The following is a 26,040-nucleotide window of genomic DNA, read 5'->3' on the forward strand; positions in this document are numbered from 1 at the left end:
CAGAGAGAACCAGCTAAGCCTGTAGCACGAGGGGTGGAGGCTAGATGTCAGGAAGAGTTTCCTGGGGGACCTAAAGAACTCCTGAAACAGAGGTTAACCAGAGAGATGGTCTCTGCTGTGGGATGGGTCCGGTCAAATTGTGCCTGGAATTCTGACAGAACCATCCCACAGTAATCTTTGGTTGGCAGATCACCCCAAGAATGGCCACTGGGGCTCTTGGAAAATGAAGGGGCAAGGCCAGAGTGATTCTCTTAGGGGAGCTGAGACCCCAGAAGAATGCAGAGGTTCCCCCTTTTCAGGGTTTTGCAGGGCCAGCAGAGCTTTTAGTCTTTATCCTAAAGGCAATTGAAAGCTCCCGGGGCCTCTTTCATTTGGCTTCCCTTCATTTGGCTTCCCGGGGAATGAGTTAGAGAGGGCCCGACTGGAGGCCAGAAGACCAATTAAGAGCCACCACAGTGATCCAGGTGAGCGATGAAAATGGCTGGGCCCGAGGGTGGCAGAGGGAGACCAACAGGATCCCAAATTGAGAGGGCGGGGCCCCTGAGTCTGAAGCCCTGGTTCCAGGCCATGCTGTGGCTGAGGAGGAAGGAGGAGACACAGCCCAGGCAGGGCTGAGTAGAGCGGTTAGCATAAACCTGGGCTTGGCCCTTGACTGCATCATGCATTGCTGGAAGAGCTTGGGTGACTCAGCTGCCTATGACTCAGTTTCCTCATCTGTAAATAGAGCTAATGACAGCCCCCAGCACATACATCTGTTGCTGAGGATCAAACGAGTTGACCTGAGCAAAAGTGTAGCCAGGCCCACAAAAAGTGTACCCAGGAAGCTATGCTCTGGCTGTGATTCGAATTTCCTGCCTTGCCTTCTAGGGGTCTTGTACCTGGAGAAAGAACATAAGCTTTGAAGTCAGACAATTTTGGATTTCCTGCCCAGCCACTTTGGCCAGCATAAGGCTTTGGGTAGCCCCCTTAACCTCTGTGCCTCACTTTTCCAATCTGTAAGATGGGGACGAGGTTATCCCGTGCCCTGGGCTGGTGTGAGGTGAAGTGAGCTGAGTAGGCCAGGCGGGGCGGCCTCATTCATCCATGCCTTCGTCCAGTCCGTGAAATGACTGAGTGCCTGCCGTGTTCCCGATTTGAGGTCAAGGTTCTCGGTATTTTGTAGAGAGGGAGCCAGACCAGTCCTGCCCTGCTGGGGCTCAGGATAAGCAGAGAAAGCACATGGTGCATAATAGTTGCCGGTACATGGCTGTTATGGTGGAAGAGCAGAGCAGCATGCAGTAGGTGATCCCAGCCTCGGTGGGGTGCAGGATGATGTCCAGGAGGCTATGACTTGAAGGGTGCATGAGAATCCACAAAGCAGGGAGGGCAAGGAGTGCTCTGACAGCAGAGATATCCTCCTGGATAGTCTGGGAGAACAGAGGGCATGCTGGGTGGCTGCAAGCCAGGCTGCGAGGTGGAAGCTGAGGTGGGGAATCAGGTGCCTCCTCGTGGGACCTCATCACTCACAGCAAGCCTTTGCAGGGGTTTCAATGGGGGTGAGAGGTATGTAAGCCTAGGAGGCAAGAGTCATGTCTGTGACAGGAGAAGACAACACCACTGCTGTTGTCCAGGTGAGCCAGGGTGGGGGCCCTGACCAAGGTTGTGGCATGGGGCTGAAGGGAAGGGACAATTTGGAGAGATTAAGGGAGGGATGCCCTGGGCTTGCTGCTGGCCAGGAGGTGAGAGAGGGTGGAGGAGGCAGATGATGGCTGTGGGGATGATGGAGCCTTCCCCTGAGCCATATGGCACAGGAGGGGCAGGTTTGGTGAGAGAAAGCCAAGGGTTCATATGGCAACTTGTGGAGTCCAAGGACCCTGGGATGTATCCCAGTGGAGGTGTCCTGGAAACAGAAGCTCTGGAGGCATGGCACTCAGGAGGGAGTCCATCCAGGTGTGCATGGGCCTCTGCCTCCATGGGTTGGGGAGCACTGAGGGAGAAGGCAAGAGCCCGGCTACACCTTGAGAGGGAGTGGGGAACGCAGACCAAGAAGGAAAGCCAGCAAGATGGCAGGAGGGGTTGCCTAGGAGGAGCAGCAGGAGCCAGCTGTGGGAGCTGAGGAAGGGCAGCCGGGGTGGGCAAACCCTTCCAGCCTGAAGTTTGAGCCGCTCTGAGGGCCTGGGGAGAGCTGCTGACTCTTGCCTGCAGGTATCCTGTCCCCCAGCTGTGGATGGCTCCTGGTAGCCCCACCAGTGTCTCCCAGGCAGGGAGAGGAGCTGGCCCCTTCCTGCTCACTGACCAGTTCCAAAGGACAGAGGCTTCCACTCCTGGCTTGGCCAGGACCCGATTTCACTTATCCCCTAGATGCTGTGGCCCAGGAGTTAGGAGAGGGTTCCTTAGGTCAGCTTCAGGCCCTTAGTCTGTCCAGGAAACTGATTGCCAGACAGATGCTGTCCACTCTAGCAAATCTAGCCTCTCCTGGGTAACCCCGACCCAGCCCCCAGCCTCCTCTTTCAGAGGCTGTTCACTATTGGGCAGTGGGCGGTGTGTGTGTGTGTGTGTGTATGGATGTGACAAGACAAGTCCCTGCAGTCACAGACCTAGCATTTGAACTGGATGTAACCTTTGAGACCAGGTAGTTCACTTTTCATTTTACCAATAGGGAACACTGATGCCAGGGGACCAACTTGTCCAAGGTCATCTAGCTGGCTTGGTCTCAAAGGGGCACCTTGCCACCACCTCACCCTGACATTAAAAAATCCCCTGGAGGACCATGCCGTCTCCTGCTCTGACGATCCTCTCTGGGTCCAGCAGGTCTGCGGTGGTGTGCAGGGCTCATGGCCAGATGTGGCTGTGTTCCCTGCCAGCCATGGAGTTTCCTCACCTGGTTTGTTCTGAGGGCAGAGGCCCGTGTTGGGGGAGGAGGAGCAGGTAGGCCACCAGCCCAAGGAAGGGAGCCCTCCATCTGATGAGGGAGATGGAGCTCCTGCCCTTAGTGTGCTCTGGGAATGATTAATTCATTTATTCAGTGAATATTGATGACCACTTACCCTATGCCTGTGGCTGCTCTACAGCTTTTGGGTGTGGACGTGAGAGGCGAGACAAGCTCCCAAGAGCTTTCCATTTACTGGAGAGATCCGCAACTAGTATAACTGGAGGTTGCAGTAAGCACTCAGGGAAAATGAACTGGGTGACATGATTGCCTTTATATATATATATTTAATATATATATTTAAGATTTTATTTATTTATTCATGAGAGACACACACACACACAGAGAGAGAGAGAGAGAGAGAGAGAGAGGCAGAGACACAGGCAGAGGGAGAAGCAGGCTCCATGCTGGGAGCCTGACATGGGACTCAGTCCCGGGTCTCCAGAATCACACCCTGGGCCGAAGCCGGCGTTAAACCACTGGGCCACCAGGGCTGCCCACATGATTGCCTTTAAATTTGGAGGTAGTGGGGAAGCTGCTGTTAGAAAAAAAAATGGTCAGAGAAGACCTCGCTGAGGAGGTGATGTTTGTGACATTTGAGCAAACCTAAAGGGCAAGAGGGAGGCCACATGGAGAAGCAAGAGAAGAGGCTCTAGGCAGAAGGAACAGAGAGAGCAAGGTCCCTAGCAGGGGTTGGTTGGCTTGTTCACAGAGAAGGCCCCTGTGTCGTGACACAGTGAGGAAGAAGTCGGTGGAGAAGTTGAGCTTGGAGGGGGAGGGACACAGAAATTCTTGGATTTGATTCTGGGGGCAGCAGGAACCCACTGAGAGGGTGCTAAGCAGGGGAGAGACACAATCTCATTTACATTTTAAAATGGTGGCCGCGGCACACCTGGCTGGCTCATCCCATAGAATGTGCAACTCTTGGTCTCAGGGTCATGAGTTTGAGCTCCAAGTTGGGTGCAGAGATTACTTAAAAAACATGGTGGCCGCAGCTGCTGGGTGGAGAGTGGATTACAGGAGGCAAGGGTGGGGACTGGGAAGGTTTGTGCAGTTGCCCAGGTAAGAAGTGTTGGTGGCATGGGCAAGGTGGTAGATAGCAAGAAGGATGCAGACAGGTGATATTTTGGAAGCAGAGCAGCTGTGACTTTGTGATGGGTCAAGGGTAAGGAAAAGGGAGGGGTGAAGGGCAACCCCCAGGTTTCTGGACCACTGGGTGGATTTACTGAGCTGGAGAAGTTGGGGGGGGGGCTGCTGTGGAGAGCAAGTTTGATGACACAAACCAAGTGCCCCATGGTGAGCAAGTAGTGTGCAGAGTGCCTATGGGAATGCAAGTGGGGACACTGGGCAGGCAGTGGGGGGTGCAGCACTGTGGCTGGGGTGTGGGGGGTGCCAGACCAGGGATACATTTGTAAATCAGCAGACAGATGGGATTTAAAGCCACAGCTGTGGATGACATCAGAGTAGAGGCATGGATGGAAAGGGGAACCCAGGATAGAGGTCTGGAGCGCCGCCCTCGCTTTAGGGTGGGGTCTCAACATCAGCTGTAGTGCCATGGGGGGCCAGACGATTCTGTGTTGTGGGGGGCTGTCTTGGACGTCAGGGGATGTTTAGCAGCATCCTTGGCCTCTCTACCCACTAGATGCCATAGCACTTGCCCAGGTGTGACACCTGAAAACGTCTCCAGACTAATGTCCCCTGGGCACCAGTTCGCCTCCATCGAGAATGGCTGGCAAGAGGATGTTGGGGGGAAGGGAACCAATGGAGGAGACCAAGAAGGAGCCAGTGGGATTTTAGGAGGGAAAACAGGGACCCTGGGGTCCCAGGTGCCAAGAGAGGGTTTAGAGAAGGAAGGAATGGCAGGCTGGGTCACGTGCCTCAGAGGGGTTAAGAAAGAGCCCGAAGGACGGAGGAGCTGCCACTGGCTGCGGTAACCTGGGCGTCCGGCTGACCTTGTGAGCCCGTTCTGCCGGGACACTCAGCAGAGGCTGGAGCCGGCGGCCAGAGTGGGGAGAGCAGGTGCGGGGACAGCTCTGGACTAGTGCTGCGCAGGGGGCAGCGTGTGGCCTGGGAATGGCTGTGCGGGGTCTAAGTCCGGTGGCCAGGCTGGGCAGTGCCGCTGCCAGACGCTGCTGACGCTGGTATTCAAGGATGACTGGGGACACGCGCGCAGGGGGCGCTGAGAACCCTAATAGGTAGGGGTGTCCGGGCAGGGGGGTGCTGGGCAGGAGTGGGGGCCCACGGCTGTGGCCGCCCACAGCTCCTAGAGCCCCCTCGGGCTGTGGGGGCGGGGCGGGCCGGCCTCTCACACCCGCCCCCTCCCGTGTCTCCCCCTCCCCCGTGTCTCCCTGCAGAAAGCGGGCGGCGGCCTGCGCCAGTGGAAGCGGGTGTACGCCGCGCTGCGGGCGCGCTCGCTCTCGCTGAGCAAGGAGCGGCGGGAGCCCGGGCCGGCGGCGGCGGGGGCGGCGGCGGCCGTCGCAGGTGAGGACGAGGCGGCGCCCGTCTGCATCGGCTCCTGCCTGGTGGACATCTCCTACAGCGAGACCAAGAGGAGGCACGTGTTCCGGCTGACCACCGCTGACTTCTGTGAATATCTCTTTCAGGCTGAGGACCGGGATGACATGCTGGGCTGGATCAGAGCGATCCGAGAGAACAGCAGGGCCGAGGGCGAGGTGAGGGCCCGGCCGCCCACCCGGCCGGGGCGGGGATCAGCCGGGACGGTGGGGAGCCAGGGCCGCTCCTCACCTGCCAGTGGACCTCGCTTTGCCGCTCTGAGCCTCAGTTCCCTCATCCATAAAATGGGCTAACAGGAGTACACCTTGTAGCTGTACCCACCTGGGCTTTGGTGGAAGAGAAAAATGCAGACAGTGGCTCACGGAGCACCTGGCATCCTCAGTGTTCCCTGGCTGGCAGTAACAATAATAACTGGAGGAATGACACTAATTATTATTATTACCATTATTAATTATTATTACTGCCTTGGGCAGGCTCTGGCACAGACAGGTCAGCTCCAGGCCAACCTCAAGTTGGGGTTCAGGAAGCAGAGGTTTCTTCTGGAGTGTATTACAGAATGAGGTGCCCCCGTGCCAGAACTGTGGCTGGCACTTCTGACAGGGCTGGCCTGTCAGCAGGGCATGAACACATTGACCTTGGGAGGAGGCCAAGAGGATTGGCCTTTGGCAGCAAGCTGTAGTGGTTGAGCCAAAGGCTTTGGCAGGGATTTCAGCGTAATTTTTAAATGGCGCCCCCTCTTGGGCAGCTGCAGCCTCACACCAGGAGCTTGGGCTGGGAGGTTGTCTGCCTCCCCTTGCCCTCCCCACCAAGTGCCTGCACCATGTTGTCTCCGCACAAAGTCAGTGGGGGTCCTGGGCTCAGGGGCTGGTCTCTACCATGAGGATGGTGGGCCTGCACCCTGGTCCAGGTGTGCACCTGCTCTGGCCACGGGGAGAGGGACACTAGTACATAGCCTTTGGGCCACAGGCCCTCTCACTGAGGGGAGGCATATGCTTTCACTGAACCAGGTCCTGCTTTCCCTCAGGACATTGTCTCTCCTTACTGTAAGGAGGAAAGTACCTGGAAACTGTGGCTCCGGCTCTGGGGGCTCCTGGCTGAGCTGTTCCCAGCAGGAGTCGGCGGGGGGAGGGTCTCAAGTGACCTTCGTTATTGCAATAGCTGCCAGTCATGGGGTGCCTCCTCAGTGCCTTGCCAGGAATGTGATCAGTGCCAGATGCATAGTTATGCACCCCAACCCTGAGGTTGCCATATTCTCTCCTTTGCTACTGTGGGTGAGACTGAGGCTCAGAGAGGCTAGTGGATTACCCTAGGTCACACAGCTGGTGAGGGGGTGTTCAGGAGTCCAGCCCTGGTCTTTCTCACTCCAGGGTGTGAGCCCTCCAGCTGGCAGATGGAGGAGAGGGGAGGCAAAGCCGAGGCAGGGACCAGGGGTGAGACCTGAGTTGGCTGATTGTGGGCACTGATGGGGTCTGCTTTTTCTTTCCTCTCCTCCAGGACCCCGGCTGTGCCAACCAAGCTCTGATCAGCAAGAAGCTTAATGATTATCGCAAAGTAAGGTGAGGCCCGGCTCTCCTAAGTGGTCCTGGCCATAGGGCAGGGACACTCCAAACAGAGGTCATCCTCCTGGCCCACCTCCAGGCCTGAGGGCAGCCCCTGAGTCACCCTCTGCCGGGGGGCAGGCAGGATGGCAGGGGCATCAAACTCATTGCTTCAGGGACGAAGGGGAGGTCCAAAGTGGTAGGAGGCTAGGGCAGGCAGCACACTGGGTCACCCCAGATGAAGACTTCTCTTCCCCTTTTCCTACACAGCCATAGCTCTGCGCCCAAAGCTGATTCCTCCCCAAAAATCTCTCGTGGCCTGGGGGGCCTCAAGTCTGAGTTCCTCAAACAGAGTGCTGCACGTGGCCTCCGGACTCAGGACCAGCCTGCAGGAAACAAGGGTATGAAGGTGGCTGCTGAGGGGATAATGTGTGTGTGTGTGCATGCGTGTGGGAAGATGGGGAGGGGGTCAGCCCCGTGGATTGGCCTGTGTGCCAAGGGCTCATGTGTGTGTGTGTGTATGTGTGCGTGCACGCCTGTGGATGTGTGCCTGTGAGGGTCTGCGGGCTCCCGGTCTCAAGGCTGGAAAGGCCTGGAACCTGACTTCCCCCCCCATGACATCCTAGCTGGGTAGACTCCAAGTCTCTGTTTGTGTCATCCTTCAGGAGCTGAAGGCTCATTCTCTCTGGAGGCAGCCTTTTCCATCTTTATACACTTTGGGCTACTAGAAAGTTCTTTCTTTGGTTGTACCAGAATCTCTGGCTCTCACCTTGTTGTTTTAGCCCTTGAGACCATATAGAAGTCTTTACATTACCCTGAGGCTGTCTTGTCAGGAATACACACCCTCATCTCTTGGCTATCCCTTGGGATATAATTTCCCATCAGCCCTCATCATTTCAGTTGCCTCTTGATGGAGTCCCCATACGTCCAAGCATGGGATGAGGTGTGTGTGACCTGGTGTGGCTGCTGCTCCTCCCCCTGCCCCCAGCTCAGCCTGGCTTTGTCTGCCTCCCCCCCCACCCAGATGACAGTGCTGCCACTCCTAAAACCCCCTGGGGCATCAACATTATCAAGAAAAACAAGAAGGCAGCTCCTCGGGCATTTGGGGTCCGGCTGGAGGAGTGCCAGCCAGCCATCGAGAACCAGGTGAGTCCCCTGCTACACTCCAGAGCCAACGGTTAATGGGAGAGACCAAGGCACAGAGCTGTGAGGGACTTTGGAACCAGCTCTCCAGCTCATCTTAGAGACACAGTAGTCGGAGGGCACTCAGGGAGGGAACTGTGGAGCTGAGGCAGAACCCAGAATTCCTGACCCTTGGGTGGTGGTCCTCTGCAGACCTTGGCGAGGCTCTGGTGTTACTTCCAGCCCCTGAACTGGAGACAGTGAGGGCCTTTTATGCCCCTGCACGGGGCTCTGGGCAGCAGCTCTGGCCTTTTGCTGCTCCCATCTTGGCCTTTCCGCCTCTTCTGGTCTTCCCTTTACCTTCCTAACATGCCTGCCCTGCCTGTGTCCCCAGCGGGTCCCCCTGATTGTGGCTGCGTGCTGTCGCATTGTGGAGGCACGGGGGCTGGAGTCCACGGGCATTTACCGAGTGCCAGGCAACAATGCGGTGGTGTCCAGCCTGCAGGAGCAGCTCAACCGTGGGCCCGGTGACATCAACCTACAGGATGAGGTGGGTGCAGCTGGGGAGTCTGAAAGTAGGGGTGGAGGTGGGGGCAAGGTGGTATGTGTGTCTGTTGTGTTCATCAGACCCTGTGATGTGCCTGGCAGTGGGCCAGGACATCCAGATGGGTGAGACAGGACCTGCCCAGGCAGGCTAGTCCCGAGGATGGGCATCACCCCAGCTGAAGCCTGAGAGACAGACACAGTCATGGCTGGGGATCCCTGAGGTGGAGGCTTGCAGGTAATAGGTTTTGAGGCCTTGAGGATGAATAGAGTTCCCCAGTGTCAGTGAAAGCTGGGTAGGTAGGCACATTCCAGGTGGAAGGAATGGCCAGGGCAGAGGTGCGGCCAGTAGTCAACCCACCTTCTCTGTAAAGGGCCAGGTTGCAAATGCTTTAGGCATTGGTTACCATCCTGCGGTCTCCTTCTCCTCTGCCTTCTCCTCCTTCTTCTTCTTCCCAGCCCTTTAAACATGTAAAAACCATTCTTGGCTCAAGGGTCATACAAAACCAGACAGCTGGCTGGACTTGACCTACAGGTTATGGTTTGCAGACCCCTGGCTTAGAAGGCGAGCATGTGGTATTTTCTGGAGCAGCCCAGCGCTTTGAGTGGTTACAACACGGGAAGAGGAGGGGCTGGTGGGGTGTGACACAGCCAGCTCGGGAAGGAATGTGACAGCCACACTTACGAACTCGCAGCAGGTTACATGTCAGTTACATCTCAGTAAAGCTGGAAGAAAAGCCAAAAACATATTTCAGTGTGGAAAAAAAAAATAACAAAAGTATTTGCAGCAAGGCCAGTGTTTCTCAAACCGTGTTCCCCAGAGGAGCTATGGGAGGCCGGGAACAGGTCAGGGTACCGCCCCCTCCCCTTCCTTGTTTGAACTAGAGTATTCTGCGTTGTTAATTTTTTTTTAATGTCAATTATTTTCATATTGGGTTTTCATGGATAATTCTGTTCAACAAAAGGGACTCTGCTGAGAAAGATGTGGAAGGCCATGAATCTGGGCAATGAAGTCCCACAAGTCACATATTGTGAAACCTTATGTGATACATGCCAGTCTTCCTGCCCTTGGGGAGGGAGGAAGTGGCGAGACATGATATGTGGGATAGTAGCCATGAGAAAAGGCTGATCTCTCATCAAGGACCAGACTGTGATGAGGAAGGAGAAGATGCTGAGGGCTGGAGCAAGTGGGAAGCTTGAGTGTTGGAATCTTTGAAGGATGAATGGGAGTGGGCAGGTGGACAAGAAGGCAGTCCAGGCTGGGAATGATAGCATTTTCCAAAATCCCAAAGAACGGTCTGAGTGTCAAGAGAGAACAGACCCACCCCCTTCCTCCTTTCTGAGCTTGGCAGTGGGGAGGGTGAAGCCCAGGGCAGGAGGCAGAGGGCTATTGATGGCTGCACTGGAGCCTTTGATCTTGATCCAGTGGACAATAGGGAGTCTTCACTGGTTCTTCAGCTGGGGAGGTATAAATGAGCATGGGGTCTGCGTTAGCTTATGCCTGATGGATATGAATGAGGGAGGCCCAGAGTAGGGCATGTATAGGGGAAACTGCTGATATGTGGGAAGTGCCAGAGGCCAGGAGGACACAGTGGTCCCAGAGGAATTAGGGAGGATGGGAGCAGCTCTAGGAGTTGACTGCATGAGGAGGGGCAGGGAAGAGCCAACATTTGAACTGGGGGCTGATAGTATCTCTCTGGCAGATACTGGGGGAGTAGGGCCAGAGAAGAGGATGTGTCAGGTAGGGCCCCCATTGGATTTGGGGTGATGGCACAATCAGGCACTGCCCATGAGTGGACTGGGGGGATGGGTGTGGTCACATTGGGGCACAGAGCAGGACAATGGAGGGAACTGCTAGGTGGGCAGACAGAGAGCATCAGGAGTGAAGGGCCAGGCTCTGCATGGGACAGAGGAGAGGGCTCAGGTGTGGCTGAGTCTGAGGGGCTGATATGCACACACAAGAGGGGTCCAGAAGCCTTGGGTTTGGCAGCTGGGAGATGAGAAGAGACCATGCCCCCAGGCCAGGAGCTGAAGGGGCAGGTGGGCAGGAGCTGCACCGGGCAGGGGTAGGTATGCACCAAAGCACATTCATGGAGCCTTAGCCAGGAAGAAGCATGGCCAGAGCTGGACAGGCAGCTGGCCCACGTCAAGGCCCAGAGTGTGGGTACACCCATTGTGTTGGGTGTATGGTTTTGTCTCAGGCGTCAGTCCTGTCCTTTATCCTGGGGATGGCTGGAAGTTAAGTGCTGCGGGTAGGGTGGCTGTAACTCCTGCTGAGCCTGAGGGGAAGCTATTGTTTGTGGGATGGTGTGGCATTGAGCTGGGGCCCCACTGTACAGAGTGTGTATATTGTGGAGCTCTGTGTCTTTGTGGAGAGCATTACCTTGTTTTCTGGGCCTGAATTATTCTAAGCGGTTCTCAAGTCTTTTACCCTGGACTTTGTGCACGAAGGTGGTGCCCCCTGGTGGTGAGAGGGGACAATGACCCGTCCATGCTTCAGTGATTCTTGCATTTAACAACCCGTTCATTTAGAACAGGGTTTCTCAATCTTGACTCTTTAGGCAGAATAGTTCTTTGTCATGGAAAGTTGTCCTGTGCATCACAGAAAGTTTGAAAGCATCCCCAGACTCTATCCACTGGATGCCAGTGGCACTCCCCAGTTGTGGAAACCAAAGTGGTTCTAGATACAACCAGATGTCCCTGGGGGAGTGATTCCACTCCTGTTGAGAATTGCCGACTTAGACCATTTAAGTGCCAGGCTCATTGAGCTCGATAGGTGGTAGGAGCACAGTGGGGGACAGGACAGATAGGGGCCCTGCTCCTCAGGGGGCTGCAGTCTGCCAGGCAGACAGGCAGGGGCAAGGAGACAAATGCATACCACAGTGACAAAGTGTGGCAAGCACCACAGAAGAAACAAAGTCAGGGCTGTTGCACAGATGACGGGGCAATGACAGTGGGGGCTGCGTTAGCTGGGACTGTCAGGGAAGGCCTCCCTGAAGAAGTGACCTTTGGGCAGGATGAGAAGCCAGGCCTGTGAAGGCAGGAGAGGAAGGTTCTGGGGGAGGGAATCGGCAAGTGCAAAGGGCCTGAGACAGCAAGGTGCCAGGCACAAGTCACTACTGGGCCATGGATAAAGAGAGGGGGTCCAAGGATGACTCTGCTAAACGGGGAGCTCTGGGAGGCAGGGAGGGGGCTCTAGGAGGCCCAAAGAGGCCCAGTCACCAAGGAGATTTCACTTGTTTCTGTCCCACAATGCTTGCACCAAAGCAGGTAGCTGGTAGGTAGCTGGTACTTTCTGTGGGTAGGCAAAGATTGGAGACCACTTGGTTTTCTGGAGCACGAGGGGGTTGGGGCCATTTGCTCAGGGGGCCAGGACCCAGCTGGGGACTGTTCTGCCACCACCACCCTGAGGAGTCTTCTTAGCCTGGAGATCCATGGTCTGGGCACAGCTGTGAGTGTTCCCCGGGGAGGGCCTGGGCTGTGGCAGACTGGGCTTGAGGGCTGGAGAAGCATGGAGGCATGCGCCGCACCGTGCCTGCCTGGGGCCTGATGTCTTTGCCCTCTCCCCAGCGCTGGCAAGACCTCAACGTGATCAGCAGTCTGCTCAAGTCCTTCTTCCGAAAACTACCTGAGCCTCTTTTCACTGATGGTAAGTAGTGGGTGGCAGCGGAGGATGGGAGGAGGACAGAAACCTGTCTATAATGCTTTTTGTTTTTTTATTTAAAAATTTTTTTTTAATTTTAAAGATTTTATTTATTTTATTCATGAGTGATGCAGAGAGAGAGAGGCAGAGACATAGGCAGAGGGAGAAGCAGGCTCCCTGTGGAGAGCCTGATGCAGGACTCAATTCCAGAACCCTAGGATCATGCCCTGAGCCAAAGGCAGATGCTCCACCACTAAGCCACCCAGGTGCCCTGATACTGCTTTTTAAATTGGGTTTATTAGTTCTTTCCTCCTGGGGCTTTTGTTTTAATACAAGGGAAACACGTGCTTGTAACGAACTTAGTATAGATACAAGGAAAGAGAACACAAAGGTCCCTGTCACACCTCTCGTCCCTGTCTGGTCACTGACTATGTGCCAAGCCCTGCTCCCTCTCAACAACTCTGAGAGGTAGGTACTATTATTTCCACTGTACAGATGAGGAAACGAAGATGAAGTCATTTGCCTAAGGTCACACAGGTTGTAAGTGTCAGAGCCAGCATTGGGCCCAGGCATCAGGCTCCAGGGCCCAGCTCTTAATGTTTGCTGAGCTGCTTAGTAATGGTCTGTTGTGTTTCCACTCAGGCCCTCTTACACCCATGACAGAGATATAGATGCAGATATAGGGTTTGGAGTGGGGTGAGTTCACAGGTGTGCTGGCAGATGTTTAACATCTGGCTCTCAAGGGGAAAAAAAACTTGATTTTTAGCATTTTTCCAGTCTGCATGTACAAATCTGTCCATCGTGGCTTATTTCAAGTCATGGATAAGCTACCACCAAAGTGGAGTCGGGACAAACGGAACACCTCCAGCCCTCGGGAGCCAGTGTGAGCAGGCTCCAGCACGCCACTGGTGGGGTTGTCCTTAACAAAAGGAGGCTTATAATTTTGAGATTCGTTCATGTTTGTACATAGAACCCTAACTCATTCTTCTTTTAAATCAACCACATAGTAGTTCCTAGTCTGAATAGGCTATAGTTTGCCTAATCACTCCCCTATGGATGGAGTTTGGGTCGTGTTCGGGTTTTTGCTCTTATAAAAATGGTTGCAACAACTTTCCTTAACTGTGTCCCCGCACACCTGGATCAATGTCCTCGAGGTGGATTCCTAGATGTAGAATTTCTAGGTCAGGGTCCTGGCCAATGTTTTTGAAAGCTCATGTCCAGTCTCCTGAGAAGAAGGCCCTAGTTCACACTCTTGCCAACAGCATAGGAGAGAATTTGCTCCCGCATCAACCTTGGATGTTATCAATATTTTATACCTTTGTTAATCAGAAGGAAAATGTCATCTCATTACTGTTTTCATTTTTGTTTCTTTCATTACTAAGGAAATTAACTATCTTTTCATTCATTTATTGACCTTTTCTGTTTTCTCTCATCTCCTGTTCAGACTGTGTGCCCATTTTTCTGTTAGGTTGTCTTTTTTTGTATTGATTTGTAGGAGACAAGCTTGTGTATATTTTGGGTGTTTGTAGATGTTTGCTCCTGCTCTGCCATTTGCATATTAACTTTGCATTGTAAGGAATTGTCAACAATTATTGTAAGTGTCATCAAAGCTGTTATGTATTCTGCATCTCATATTTAGGAAGGCCTTACTATTGTGAAGATACTTTCTTGTGTTTCCAGTATCTTAATAATTTTTACATTTGGGGGGTACCTGGCTGACTCAGTCAGTTAAGCATCTGCCTTCAGCTCAGGTCATGATCTCAGGGTCCTGGAATTGAGCCCTGCATCGGGCTCCCTGCTTAACGGGGACCCTGCTTCTCCCTCTCCCCCCTGCTCGTGCTCTCTCTGCTTTCTCTGCTGTCTCTCACTACCTCTCTCTCTCTAAGTACATAAATAAAATCTTTAAAAAAATAATTTTTAGGGATCCCTGGGTGGCGCAGCGGTTTGGCGCCTGCCTTTGGCCCAGGGCGTGATCCTTGGAGACCCGGGATCGAATCCCACGTCGGGCTCCCGGTGCATGGAGCCTGCTTCTCCCTCTGCCTGTGTCTCTGCCTCTCTCTCTGTGCGTGCGTGCGTGTGTGTGTGTGTGTGTGACTATCATAAATAAATAAAAATTTATAAAAAAAAATAATTTTTACATTTGGCTCTGTTATGCAATTAAATGTGTTTATGTATTATGTGAGCAGGAAATGGATTTTCGTTTCTCCAGCAATATAGCTAATTGTCTCAGGGACATTTATTGACACCTCCATCCTTCCCTACTGATTTGAAATACTGCCTTTGTCACATAGTAAAGACCCACGTGGCCTGTTCCCCTCTTTTCTGTGTCCTTACCCTTGGTTAAAGCTTTCCCTGTGGGTCCCAGACTGCTCTGGCTGTGTTGTTTTTAGTATGTTTCAGTATCTGATAGGGCACATCCTCTCTCGTCATTCTTCCTTTACAAAATATTCTCAGCAATCCTTATGTATTTATTCATCAGATGAATTTTAGAACTTCCCATGTTCCATTTTTTTATTATTTTTATTTTTTATTTTTTTATTTTTTATTTATTTATGATAGTCACAGAGAGAGAGAGAGAGAGAGAGGCAGAGACATAGGCAGAAGGAGAAGCAGGCTCCATGCACCGGGAGCCCAATGTGGGATTCGATCCTGGGTCTCCAGGATCGCGCCCTGGGCCAAAGGCAGGCGCCGAACCACTGTGCCACCCAGGGATCCCCCCCTTTTTTTTTTAAAGTTCCCCTTGGGCTTCTTCTGAAGGGAGTTGGGGGCATCTTGACCCAGCTCAGGAGGCTGAAAGGCCCTTCACTCTTTCTAGGTAACCTCCTCTTTTAACCTTGTGGTGTCCTTGTCCCAGAGACTGGGGCAAGGATCCCTTTGCCATTATCAACCTGCAGCTCAGGTCTTATTTCTTACCAAACAAACACACCTGGGCTACCCCAGGTCAGGTGCACACCTGAGTGCAGCTATAGTGGATTGGATGTTATGGACACAAGGCCACAGAGCTTCTCCCAACTGGAGCAACCTGGGTCTCTTCAGCTTGGGAGCAGCCCACCCTGAGAGTGAGAGAAAGGACTGCCTTCCACCTCTCTAAAGAGTCTTCACTGTGTTCTAGACAAATACAACGACTTCATCGAGGCCAACCGCATCGAAGACTCAAGGGAGCGGATGAAGACGCTCCGGAAGCTGGTAAGGGGGTAGAGAGACGCCCTTAGGCAAAAGGCAGACTAGGCTGGAAGGACACCATCACCTTGGGAGGCCTGGAGTCCTTCTATTCCTTCTGTGACCTTGGAGAGACCCTGCTCCACTATGGGCCTCAGTTTCTCCATCTATCCAACAGGGCTGGTTAGAGGGTGGTTTCCAGACTCCCGAGATAGGACAGTGGGAGCCCCTGTGGGGTGTGTTGGGGAGGTGGGGAGGCCATCACAACCCATGTCCCTTCTCACTCCTTCTCAGATCCGAGATCTCCCAGGACACTACTATGAAACACTCAAATTCCTTGTGGGCCATCTGAAGACCATTGCTGACCACTCGGAGAAAAACAAGGTGGGGGGACTCTGGTGTAGAGTGTGGGGCAAGGAAGCATATAAGGTCCTCTCAGCATATTCTAAGCTCTTCCAGGTCAGATAATCCCATGGTCCTCTAGGCACACCTTCCTCCTTAGAGGTCATTTTGTCCCCACCCCACCTTTCTGTGCTTCTCCCCCGGAGAGTCATCTCCTGAGTTTCTGAGGTTCTCCCAGAGGCAGAGAACCACAATCCCACAGTGTCCAATGGAAATCTCTCCTCAGATTTAGCTTGAATCTCTTGCATTGCCTTTTTCTTTTCTTTTTAAAAAGATTTTATTTTAAGTAATCTCCACGCCCCATGTGGGGCTCAAACTTACAACCCCAAGATCAAGAGTCACATGCTGTACAGACTGAGCCAGCCAAGTGCCCCACATTGCTTTTTTCTAATCAAACCTCTGCATCTTCTGGTTCTGCAGCAGGGAAAATAAATGGAGCTATAGGAATTCTCCCAGTTTTAAGATACCCTTAGAACCTCCAGAAGGTCCCTCCCTATTCTGGGATCTCTCATTGTTAGAGCAGTATGGATGAGCAGATTGGGTACTGCCCTTGGCTGCCAGACCTGGGGATGTATAAGGCTGAAAATCTGGCTTGTGCTGTACTTACCAGGCATCTCCATGCCCAGCAAGGAGGTGTCCATCCCCTAAGCCAAGCATAGCTCAGGATGTGGTTGGGGCTCAGGCCTTAGGTGCCCACAGTGAGGGAGGCATGGGGGACTGGAGATCAGAGCTCATGGGGTGTTGACACTGACCTGGTTTCCTCCCTCACCCAGATGGAGCCCAGGAACCTGGCCCTGGTCTTTGGGCCAACACTGGTGAGGACGTCTGAGGACAACATGGCGGACATGGTGACCCACATGCCTGACCGCTATAAGATTGTGGAGACGCTGATCCAGCATGTAAGCAGCCACCCTGGACTGTGGCCATGTTCCCCTGGGCAGCTTGCTCCTGGATGCTTGGGTGGATGAGCCCAGTGAAGGGGGAGACAGTTTAAGCAAATGTTCCTGGGATGGTGAATGCCCTTCAGAAGGGATGGGCTGTGTTTCTGGACCAAACAGCAGTGGATCCTAGAATCCTTGTCTTTCTAGGATGTTTCATCCCCAGCAGGAGAATCAGGAGCCCCTTGAGCTTCCAAGATGCATGTGAGGGTCAGAAGTGAAGGAAGGTCAGGGAAGGTGCTACAGAGTTGGACAGCCAAGGGGTGAATGCAGGGGCATCTTCAGAAGGTGGCCCCCAGGAGAAGTGTCCTGGCAGAAACAAGCAGACAGGTCAAGTAGTGGGGGCAGAACTTGGCCTTGCTGGCCTCACTGAGGCTTTGGGGGGCAAGTGGTGATGCCCAGTGGAGGGTGATGGGTGGGACAGGGCAGAGCAAGGGCTGAGGTGGGATCCTGCACTTGTGCTCTGTATGTCCTCGGCTGCTGTCTTGCCTTCTCATGGCTTCCCCAGGGACACCACAACCCCACTGTCTAAGGATTCTAGTTAGTTTTTGTCCGTGATGGGATGAGAACCTAGAGCAGCCAGCAGAGGGCGCAGGAGGCCTTGGTCCTCTGGAGCCAAACCCAGGACAGCACCGCCCCCTTCTGGGGCACTCAGGGATGTTTTTATAAATCACGTTTTTCATTTCCAAATCTCCCTATGGCCTGTGGAGGGAATAGACCCCCTCCTGCTAGGAGAAATAAGATTGGCAGCTGGCCAGGAGAACGGGGTCCTCAGGCTCTGCAATGTCACAGATGCTTTAGGGAAGGGAATCCAGGTCATGTTACTTCCATTTTGTAGATAAGGAAACTGGTGCTCAGAGAGGCAAAGTGACTTGCTCAAAGTCACACAGCTAATAAGTGACAGCCCCAGGATTCTAAGCCAGCTTTGTCTGACCAAAGTTTGTGCTTTCCTCTTCCCCTACTGGGAGGGCAGACTCATGGGTCCTTCCTAGAGCTGATCTGACTGGCCCGGGGCAGTGAAGCGAGGCAGCAGGGTAGACTTTGGTCATGCTGACTGGCCTTGCCTGCTTATTTCCTTCCTTTCCTAGGTGGTCAGGGCTCTGAGCCTCAGGAGGGAACATCAGAGCCTGTTTTCTTGCTAACTTTGGGACCACCGGCCCTGCGGGGGGGGCGGGGGGGCGGAGGGTGGTACTTCAGAACTGCCAGGGAGACCAGGGCTGCTGGGCAGTGTCAGGGATCCTGAATGAGGCCTTAGTCTGGGGAAGCTCTCTCCCTTGGAAAAGTTCAGCTCCCCAACCTAACCCAGGTAGCCCCTGGAGCCCCCATGGGTGTGTGCTTTGGGAAAGGGCCAGTGCGGAAGAGAGGGAGACTAGCCCCATGGCTCCTGGAGAAGCCCCTGGAAGCCCAAGGCCTGTGGTCAGCTGGGGTGTCAGGAATAGCAGCCTTTGGGAGAAAGGAGGCCCAGTGTGTGCACTTACCCTCCCCTAGGCCCCCAAGAGGGAGTCCCTAGACAGTAGCAGCCCTTCCTTTGGGCTGGGTGCTGGGAGGAAGAACACAATCTGTTTCCTTCATAGGACTACTCCCAGCATCCAGCCTAGTGCCTGGCACATGGTGAACACTAAGGGTTTGTTGAATGAATGCATGAATGAATGAATGAATGAATGAGTGGCTATTGAGTTTCACCCATCTGGGCTTTCCCACTCAGGGATTCATTCCTGGGCACTAGTGCAGCTGGTGACTCTCTGTTCTCTGCCTCCTTGGCACTTGAACATAATCAGCCTGGACAGTTGTCTAGGGAATGCGCTACCCCCTCTGTGGCCCACTGAAGTCCACCCACCCAAGTTTGCTGGTCTTTCTCTAGTCCAGAGGCCCTATAGCCAAGGCTCAGTGTAGTCAAGAGCCCAGGCAGGATGGGACTTTGGCAGAGACTGTGCTCTGACTCTGGCTGAGTCTGTGGCCAGTGAGTGGATGGTTGAGGGTCTGGGTGACACGACCTCCTGCTGGATGGACTTCTAGCCACAGCTGTTACCTGGCCTCTCTACCTGGGGCTCCTGTCTTCTGTGGAACTCTTAGACAGCAGAGCCAGAAGGGGCTATAAGGCATGGAGACCCATTGTCGCATCCTACAGGAGGTGGAAACAGGTGTAGAGAGAGCCAGTGACTTGCCTAGGGTCACACAACACGATCGATCATGGCAGGGTGGAAGTGTGCAGACCCAGGTGTTCACCCTCCCAGTGGCAAGTTGCCAGCCAGCTCATACCCGTGTTCACTGAGTCATCTGAAACCCAAAGAGCATTCATTCCTTTATTCCCCTGGCAAACGTGGTTGATTCCTACTCTATGTACACTGGGATTTTTCAGTGCCAATACTAGTGACCTTTGGGGCCAGGTAATTCTTCGTGGGGGGCTGTCCTGTGTATTGTAAGATGGTTAGCAACATCTCTGGCTAGATGCCAGGAACATCCCTCCAGTTGTGACAAATGAAAATGTCTGCAGACTTTGCCAATCACCCCTGGGGAGTGGGGGGTGGAGTTACCCTGGCTGAGAAGCACTGAGGCAGCTGTTGAAGGGCACTGGCTCTGGAGCCAGCCTGCCTGAGTTCACCTCTGCCTCTGCTCCTTGCATGCTGTGTGGCCTTAAACACATTACTTACCCTCTCATCTGTAACATAGAGACAATAATAATGCTTATGGCACAAAGTAGTTGTTGAGGGTTATGTGAGTTAATGGCTGTAAAACACTTCAAAAGCCACCTAGCAGCTAGGAAGTGTTCTCTGAATTAGCGATCTCTGATCTCCGTTTCATGCCAGAGGCCAACGCAGGTGCTGAGACACAGATGTCACTTCATTTTCTGGGCTACAGCTAGCGAAGCTTGGTGGAAGGCCCCGCCCCTGCCCCAGGGGTAGGGCAGGGACCAAGAGTGGGGGGAGGGCTACTTGAATTATCTTAAAAGGCCCCAAGGAATTTAGCCAGGCAGAGAAAGGAGAAAGCAATCCAGGCAGTGGGAACTTTATATGCAAAAAGCAGGGTGGCACCAGCTAGCATGCATCCTTCCAGAGGCCTCTGGGCTACCCGGAAGCTTCCTTTAGATTTCTGGGTTCCCACAGCACTTTTGGGCACCCTCAAACCGAATTAAAGGCTGGCTTCTCAGGGCTCCCTGTAGTCAGCCTGTCTCTGGGGACTGCACCCTTTAGTGATTATAGCTAACGTTTATTATACGCTAACAATGTGTTGTACATACAGGATCTCTTTATTTTTTTAAAAAATTTTAAATGGAGGGGGGCATCTGGGTGACTCAGTTGGTTAAGTGTCAGACTTTTTTTTTTTAAGATTTTATTTATTTATTCATGAGTGACAGAGAGAGAGAGAGAGAGAGAGAGAGACAGGCAGAGGGAGAAGCAGGCTCCATGTAGGGAGCCCGATGTGGGACTCGATCCCGGGTCTCCAGGACCAGGCTGAAGGCGGTGCTAAACCACTGAGCCCCCCGGGCTGCCCCTAAGTGTCTGACTCTTGATTTCAGCTCAGATCATGATCTCAGGGTCATGAGATAGAGCCTGGGGTTGGGCTCTGCACTGGGCCTGGCACCTGCTTGACATCCTCTCCCTCTACCTCTGCCTCATCCCTCTCCTGCTTGCAGGCATGCTCTCTCTCTCTCTTTCAAAAAAAATTCTTTTTAATGGAGTTATAACTGACATGTAACGTTATATTAGTTTCAGGTGTACAACATAATGATCCCATATTTGTATATGTTGTGAAATGATCGGCACTATAAGTCTAGTTACCACCCATCACCAATTGTTTTTCTTCTGATGAGAATTTTTTAATTTTTAATTTTTTTTATTTTTATTTTTTAAAAGATTTTATTTATTTATTCATGAGACACACAGAGAGAGAGAGAGAGAAGCAGAGACACAGACAGAGGGAGAAGCAGGCTCCATGCAGGGAGCCTGATGTGGGACTTGATCCTGGGACTCCAGGATCATGCCCTGAGCTGAAGGCAGGCGCTAAACCGCTAGGCCACCCAGGGATCCTGAGAATTTTTTTAAAGTTTGATTTTATTTTAGAGGGAGAAAGCAAGGGCGAGTCGGGTGAGGGACAGAGGGAGAGGGAGAGAGAATATCCAACAGAATCCCCACTGAGTGCAGAGCCTCACGCAGGGCTCAATCCCAAGACCCTGAGATTATGATCTGAGAGTCAGACACTTAACCGACTGAGCCACCCAGGTGCCCTTTGTGATGAGAATTTTTAAGAGTCATTCTCTTAGTGACTTCCACATATACAATACAGTTTTTTTAACTATAGTCATCATGCTCTATGCTACATCCCCATGACTTATTTATAACTAGAAGTTTGTACCTTTTGACCCTCTTCACCTACTTGGTCCTCACCCTACTCCTGGCAACAACCAGTCTGTTCTCTCTACCTATGAACTTGGATTTTGTTTATTTGTTTGTTTGTTTTAGATTCCACATAAGTGAGATCATTCGGTATTTGTCTTTCTCTGTCTGAAATATTTCATTTATCATAGTGTCTTTGAGGTCCACCCATGTGGTCACAAATGGCAAGATTTCCTTCTTTTTATGGCTGAGGAATGTTCCATGTTATATATATATACCACATCTTCTTTATCCATTTCTCCATTGATGGATACATAGGTCACTTCTGTATCTTGGCTTTTGTAAATAAAAACTGCTGCAGTGAACGTCAGGGTGCAGATATCTTTTCTTGTTGGTGTTTTTTTTTCTTTCCCCCTTCAGATAAATACCTAGAAGTGGAATTGCTGGATCATAAGGTAGTTCTATTTTTAACTTTTTGAGGAACCTCCATACTGGTTTCCATAGTGGCTGTACCATTTCACATTCCTACCAACAGGGCGTGAGGATTCCCTTTTCCCTACATCCTTGCCAACACTTGGTATTCTAATATCTTTTTTATAATAGCTATATGGGATTTCATTTTAATTCTCACCACAATTCGAGAAGTAGATACTCCTATTATGCCCATTTTACAGATAAGTAAATAGGTCATTTACCTGAGGTGAACTTGAACCTGACACGACAGACTTTAGATCTTGCATTATTTTAAAACTATTTTATTTATTTATTTGAGAGAGAGAGAGCATGAGTGGAGGGGAGGGACAGAGGGAGAGGGAGAAGCAGACTCCCCACTCAGCAGGGAGCCCAACTTGGAGCTTGGTCCCAGGACCCTGAGATCACAACCTTAGCTGAAGGCAGACACTTAACTGACTGAGCCACCCAGGCACCCCTAGATCTTGCATTATTTCTTGTCCTCTCTTCTCTTTCTTATTTCTCTTCTGTGCCACTTATTTGGGTTAATAATATGCCCAATTATGATAAATAATAACTGAGGTTCATGGCACATGGTCATCAACTTGCAAGTCTCCTTGTGCCCACCTTCATTCCTACCCTCACTCTGCCCCTCCATAATGACTCACTCTAAAAGGTTAATACATGTCCTTCCAATCCACCTTCTCTATGCTTACTTTATTTATTTTTAAACAAACAGTATTTTATTTTTATTTTTTTAAAGTAATCTCTCTGCCCAACATGGGGCTTGAACTCATGACTCCAAGATCAAGAGTCACACACTCTACCAACTGAGCCAGCTGGGCACCCCAAATCTGTGTGTTTTACAGCCCATACTTATGTTTCATTTTCTCTGACTATTTCTAAAGCTCATCAATATCCATTGTCTTCCACCACATCTGAAAGCCAAGTACGTTAATGTATTCCCACCTGTCACTGGTTTCTCCCTCTGCATTTGAAATCCATGGTGTGTTGTATATACTTTGATTGTATTTGTATACATGTGTGAGTATCCTTGCTTGGATCGACAATGGACTTTTCTATGCTACTGTCCATCCTTCTCAGAGCTTGTTATTCCACCCTGGAGTCATTTCTTTATATGCTCATGTACACAATTAAGACAGTCTTTGTGCAGTCAGCTTTTTGATGTCTTAGAAAAGCTGTAGTTTACACCCAGTTGAGAGTTTAGCAGGGTATAGAATTCTAGGTTTGAAATTCCTGCATTTTTAGTCTAGCAATACAGTGAAAATATTGTCTTCTTGTGTCTTGCTGCTGTAAGTTCTAGTTACAGCTAATACTTGCTCATGTGTAAGCAGTCTGTTTTTGTCTTTCAGAAAACTTTGGGTTTTTATCTTCAAGATTTCTCACATATCACAAAATATATTCAAGAGTGGGATTTTCACTCTATTTTCTATCCTGTTTGGCATTTATGTGAAAACCCTTGCCTGCCTGCCCCTCAGAGAACCTCCTAATGCTTCCCTCCAGGCACTTTTCTGGCCAGGGGAGGGGCTGCTGCCTCAGTGCCGGTGAGGGGTACACAGCTGGGACATCTGTGATTGGCCCACTCCCTGCAGTGGCCTGGACCAGCACTAGATGGTGCTGCTGTCCCCACTTCTGGCCTATTGTTGGGAGGGAGCTGCAGACGTGTGCACTGGTGCACTGTACGAGGTCTAGTGACACACAGGCCACAGGCCCAGAAGCTCTCCCTGAGCCGGCTCTCCATCAGTCCTCAGCGCCTTCCCCAACCAGGCTGCATTTCCCTCCCACACTGGGGTCCGACCTTTTCTCTCCCCAAGAATTTCTCATAATCTATGGATTTGGGTCCTGGGCTTCATCAACTTCCCTTGGGGACTTCTAGTAACCAGGCATGAGGTGGGGACCCTCACCCCTTGGTGCCCCCTCCTGCCCCACTCCATCTGGCATCTGAGTGGAACCATCTGGACTGTGCAGATCGGGAGCCCATGTCTCCATCTTCCCTCAGCGCCTTCCCATGCTGAGCTCACCACTTCCTTTTGTCTCCTCTGCAGTCAGACTGGTTCTTCAGCGATGATGAGGACAAGGGAGAGAGAGTAAGTGATGCGGGGATGGGGTGGGGGTGTCTGGTCTGAGGTTGGCCCTTATCCTGGGCTGGGGGCCAGGAGGGGGCAGGCAGTAAGACTCAAGTCGGGGAAGGTCCCTCCCTCAGGGCTTCCCAGTCTGATGGAGGAAACATAGACCCTCTCCTCAGGAGCCTCTAATCTGATAGGAAACACAATCTTTGCCTTCACGAGAGCCCCCAATGTGAGGAAGGAGATATAAGCTTGACCCTAAGAAAACTGAATCCAATGGCAAAGGCAGACCCCACCATCTGGTTTTCTGTGGAGGGTACAGGTCTTAGGAAAGTCCAGTCTGATGGGGGAGACACAGCTCCTGCCTCCAGCCTTTAGGGGTTCAGTCAAGGTGCTGGGGAAGGCACAAAGCAGTCTAATGGGAGGACATGTAGGACCTGTCCTCCAGAGTGCCTGACTGATGAGAGAGACAGTTGCCCCAGTGAGCCTCAGTTTGATGGAGGAGTTGTGGGCTTTGCCTTCGGGTTACCCCATTTTGCGGGATCCACGGTCTAGCCACCTGAGGGCATGCTGGCTGACCCTCCTCCTGTTTGCAGACTCCTGTGGATGACAAGGAGCCTCAGTCAGTGCCCAACATTGAGTACCTCCTGCCTAACATTGGCAGGACGGTGCCCCCTGGTGACCCAGGTTCAGGTGAGTGTGGGGGGGCCTGGGAAGGGGTGGGAGTGGGGTGGGATCCACATCCCTGAGGGTGCCTGGCCAGATGCCTAGCTTCCCTGCTCTGCCCCCACCACAGAGACTGGGCCATGGCAGGGCCTTCTCCTCTCTGGGGAGGTCCAGCTTTCCTGTGCATCTGCCTCCTCATCTGCTCAGCTGCCCCTGGGCTGGGGAGGGGCTTTGTTTACCCTCCTTCACTGGTTTCCTTCCTGAGCTTTTTATTTCTTATGGGCTGTGTCCTTCTGGGCATGTTGCTCTTTTTAATTTTTCTTCCTTTTCTCCTTGCACCCCTCCACCCTCCTTTCTCCTTTCCCTGTGCTCTCCTCCCGCCCCTGAACCCTGCCCCTCTCTTCTCTTCTTCCTCTCCTCCAGCGGACCTGTTGGAGATTTAAAGGGTACAGTGTGGCATTGCGGCCTCGGTCACTAACAGTGGCGGGTGATTATAAGAAGGCTGGGCAGGCCTGAGGGGCAGGCAGTCCTGGGTTGTAAGCACCTCGATGTGACACACCAGCTACCCATGCTTGTTAGCAACGCCCCACCACCACCTCCCTGACCCTCCCATCTGAAAGCCCCTTCTCAGGAGGAAGGAGGCATTTGTTGGAGCCAGAACAACAAATAGGATAGGAGGGTCCTATCCCCTTGCCAGGAAGTCAGGGCACCTGGGGTTGCCCTCTGCAGTCCCCAGACTCTGGCTTTCTTTCTGTGCCCAGCCTGGCCACTTTTGGTTATCTGGACAGGGGGAGGCTTGGCTGGAGGGGGACCCAGACTGTCCAGACATGAGGGACATCATCCCTAAAAGCCTCTCTATAGCTGTGGCACCTGCCTCAGTTGCCTCCAAGGGCTGGCTCTTGCTGCTTCTGAAACCAGAGCCTCTGATCACTCAGCCCCTTAGTCCTGTTTCTGGGCATGGACCCTCATAGCAGAGTAGCCCAGAGCAGTCCTTCTTGGCTCAAGGCATTAACTTGTCCCATTCCATGGCTGAACCCCCCCTTTGTATTTTGACTGCTCCTGCCTCTGACATAGGTATACCACAGCCCTTCTAGTTACCAGAGGCAGGCCAGGGAGGGAGCCAGAGGACCAGGTGGGTGGGGGTCGCAGAGAGGAGCCCCCCATTTCTTCTAATCACCTGCTGCCGCACCCCTGCCCCGTGTGTGTCACTGTGTGGTCAGCCATCTGCTCTTCTCACTGTGTGCAGGGGAGGGCTGGGGAGGAGGTCTCACTTGCTTGCCAGAGAGTGTGGATTAACCGTGCCTGTCCACTGCCCCTTCTGACCCCAGGGAGATCCTTAGAGCAGCCCGCTCCCTCCCCAGTCCTGGAGAAGACCCTACCAGGATTCGTTTCTGGTTCCTTCTCCACCCCCAATGATATTAAGGGAGTGGGACCCAAGTCCCACGGATGTGATGATTTACTCTTCTTCATAACTCTGGTGATGAACAGATGCCTTGCCCCATAAGGGCAGATTGGCCTGGAGTCTGGAGATGGAGCCTGGCAAGGCCCTAATCAGCAGCCCACTCTACCTCCTGTGTCTCACCCACCTGCTGTCTGCCCCTGTACTCCATCTTTCACAGGGTCCGTCTTCTTCCTCTTGTCCTGGGATTGGGGTGGGGTGGAGGTAGATGTAGGGCACCCACCCGTCTATGCACTGTGTGGTCTCCATTTCTCCAGAGCATCTGTGATTTGCTGTG

The 26,040-nt window shown here is 52.5% G+C and overlaps 1 protein-coding gene across 6 annotated transcripts in view; it reads left to right on the top strand.

Annotated features, from left to right (window-relative positions):
- Window positions 1–26,040, top strand: part of ARHGAP23 (Rho GTPase activating protein 23) — a 79,017-nt gene that overhangs the window by 47,310 nt on the left and 5,667 nt on the right. For all 6 annotated transcript variants that reach the window (XM_041725301.1, XM_041725300.1, XM_041725302.1 and 3 more), the window contains 11 exons: window positions 5,263–5,580; window positions 6,917–6,978; window positions 7,231–7,361; window positions 7,985–8,106; window positions 8,477–8,632; window positions 12,196–12,274; window positions 15,381–15,454; window positions 15,722–15,811; window positions 16,603–16,728; window positions 23,618–23,659; window positions 24,235–24,331. In XM_041725301.1, the coding sequence (XP_041581235.1) occupies window positions 5,263–5,580; window positions 6,917–6,978; window positions 7,231–7,361; window positions 7,985–8,106; window positions 8,477–8,632; window positions 12,196–12,274; window positions 15,381–15,454; window positions 15,722–15,811; window positions 16,603–16,728; window positions 23,618–23,659; window positions 24,235–24,331 (1,297 nt within the window). The remainder of the gene's footprint in view (window positions 1–5,262; window positions 5,581–6,916; window positions 6,979–7,230; window positions 7,362–7,984; window positions 8,107–8,476; window positions 8,633–12,195; window positions 12,275–15,380; window positions 15,455–15,721; window positions 15,812–16,602; window positions 16,729–23,617; window positions 23,660–24,234; window positions 24,332–26,040) is intronic.

This window comes from Vulpes lagopus, chromosome 12 (genome assembly GCF_018345385.1).
Source record: "Vulpes lagopus strain Blue_001 chromosome 12, ASM1834538v1, whole genome shotgun sequence".
Taxonomy (NCBI): domain Eukaryota; kingdom Metazoa; phylum Chordata; class Mammalia; order Carnivora; family Canidae; genus Vulpes; species Vulpes lagopus.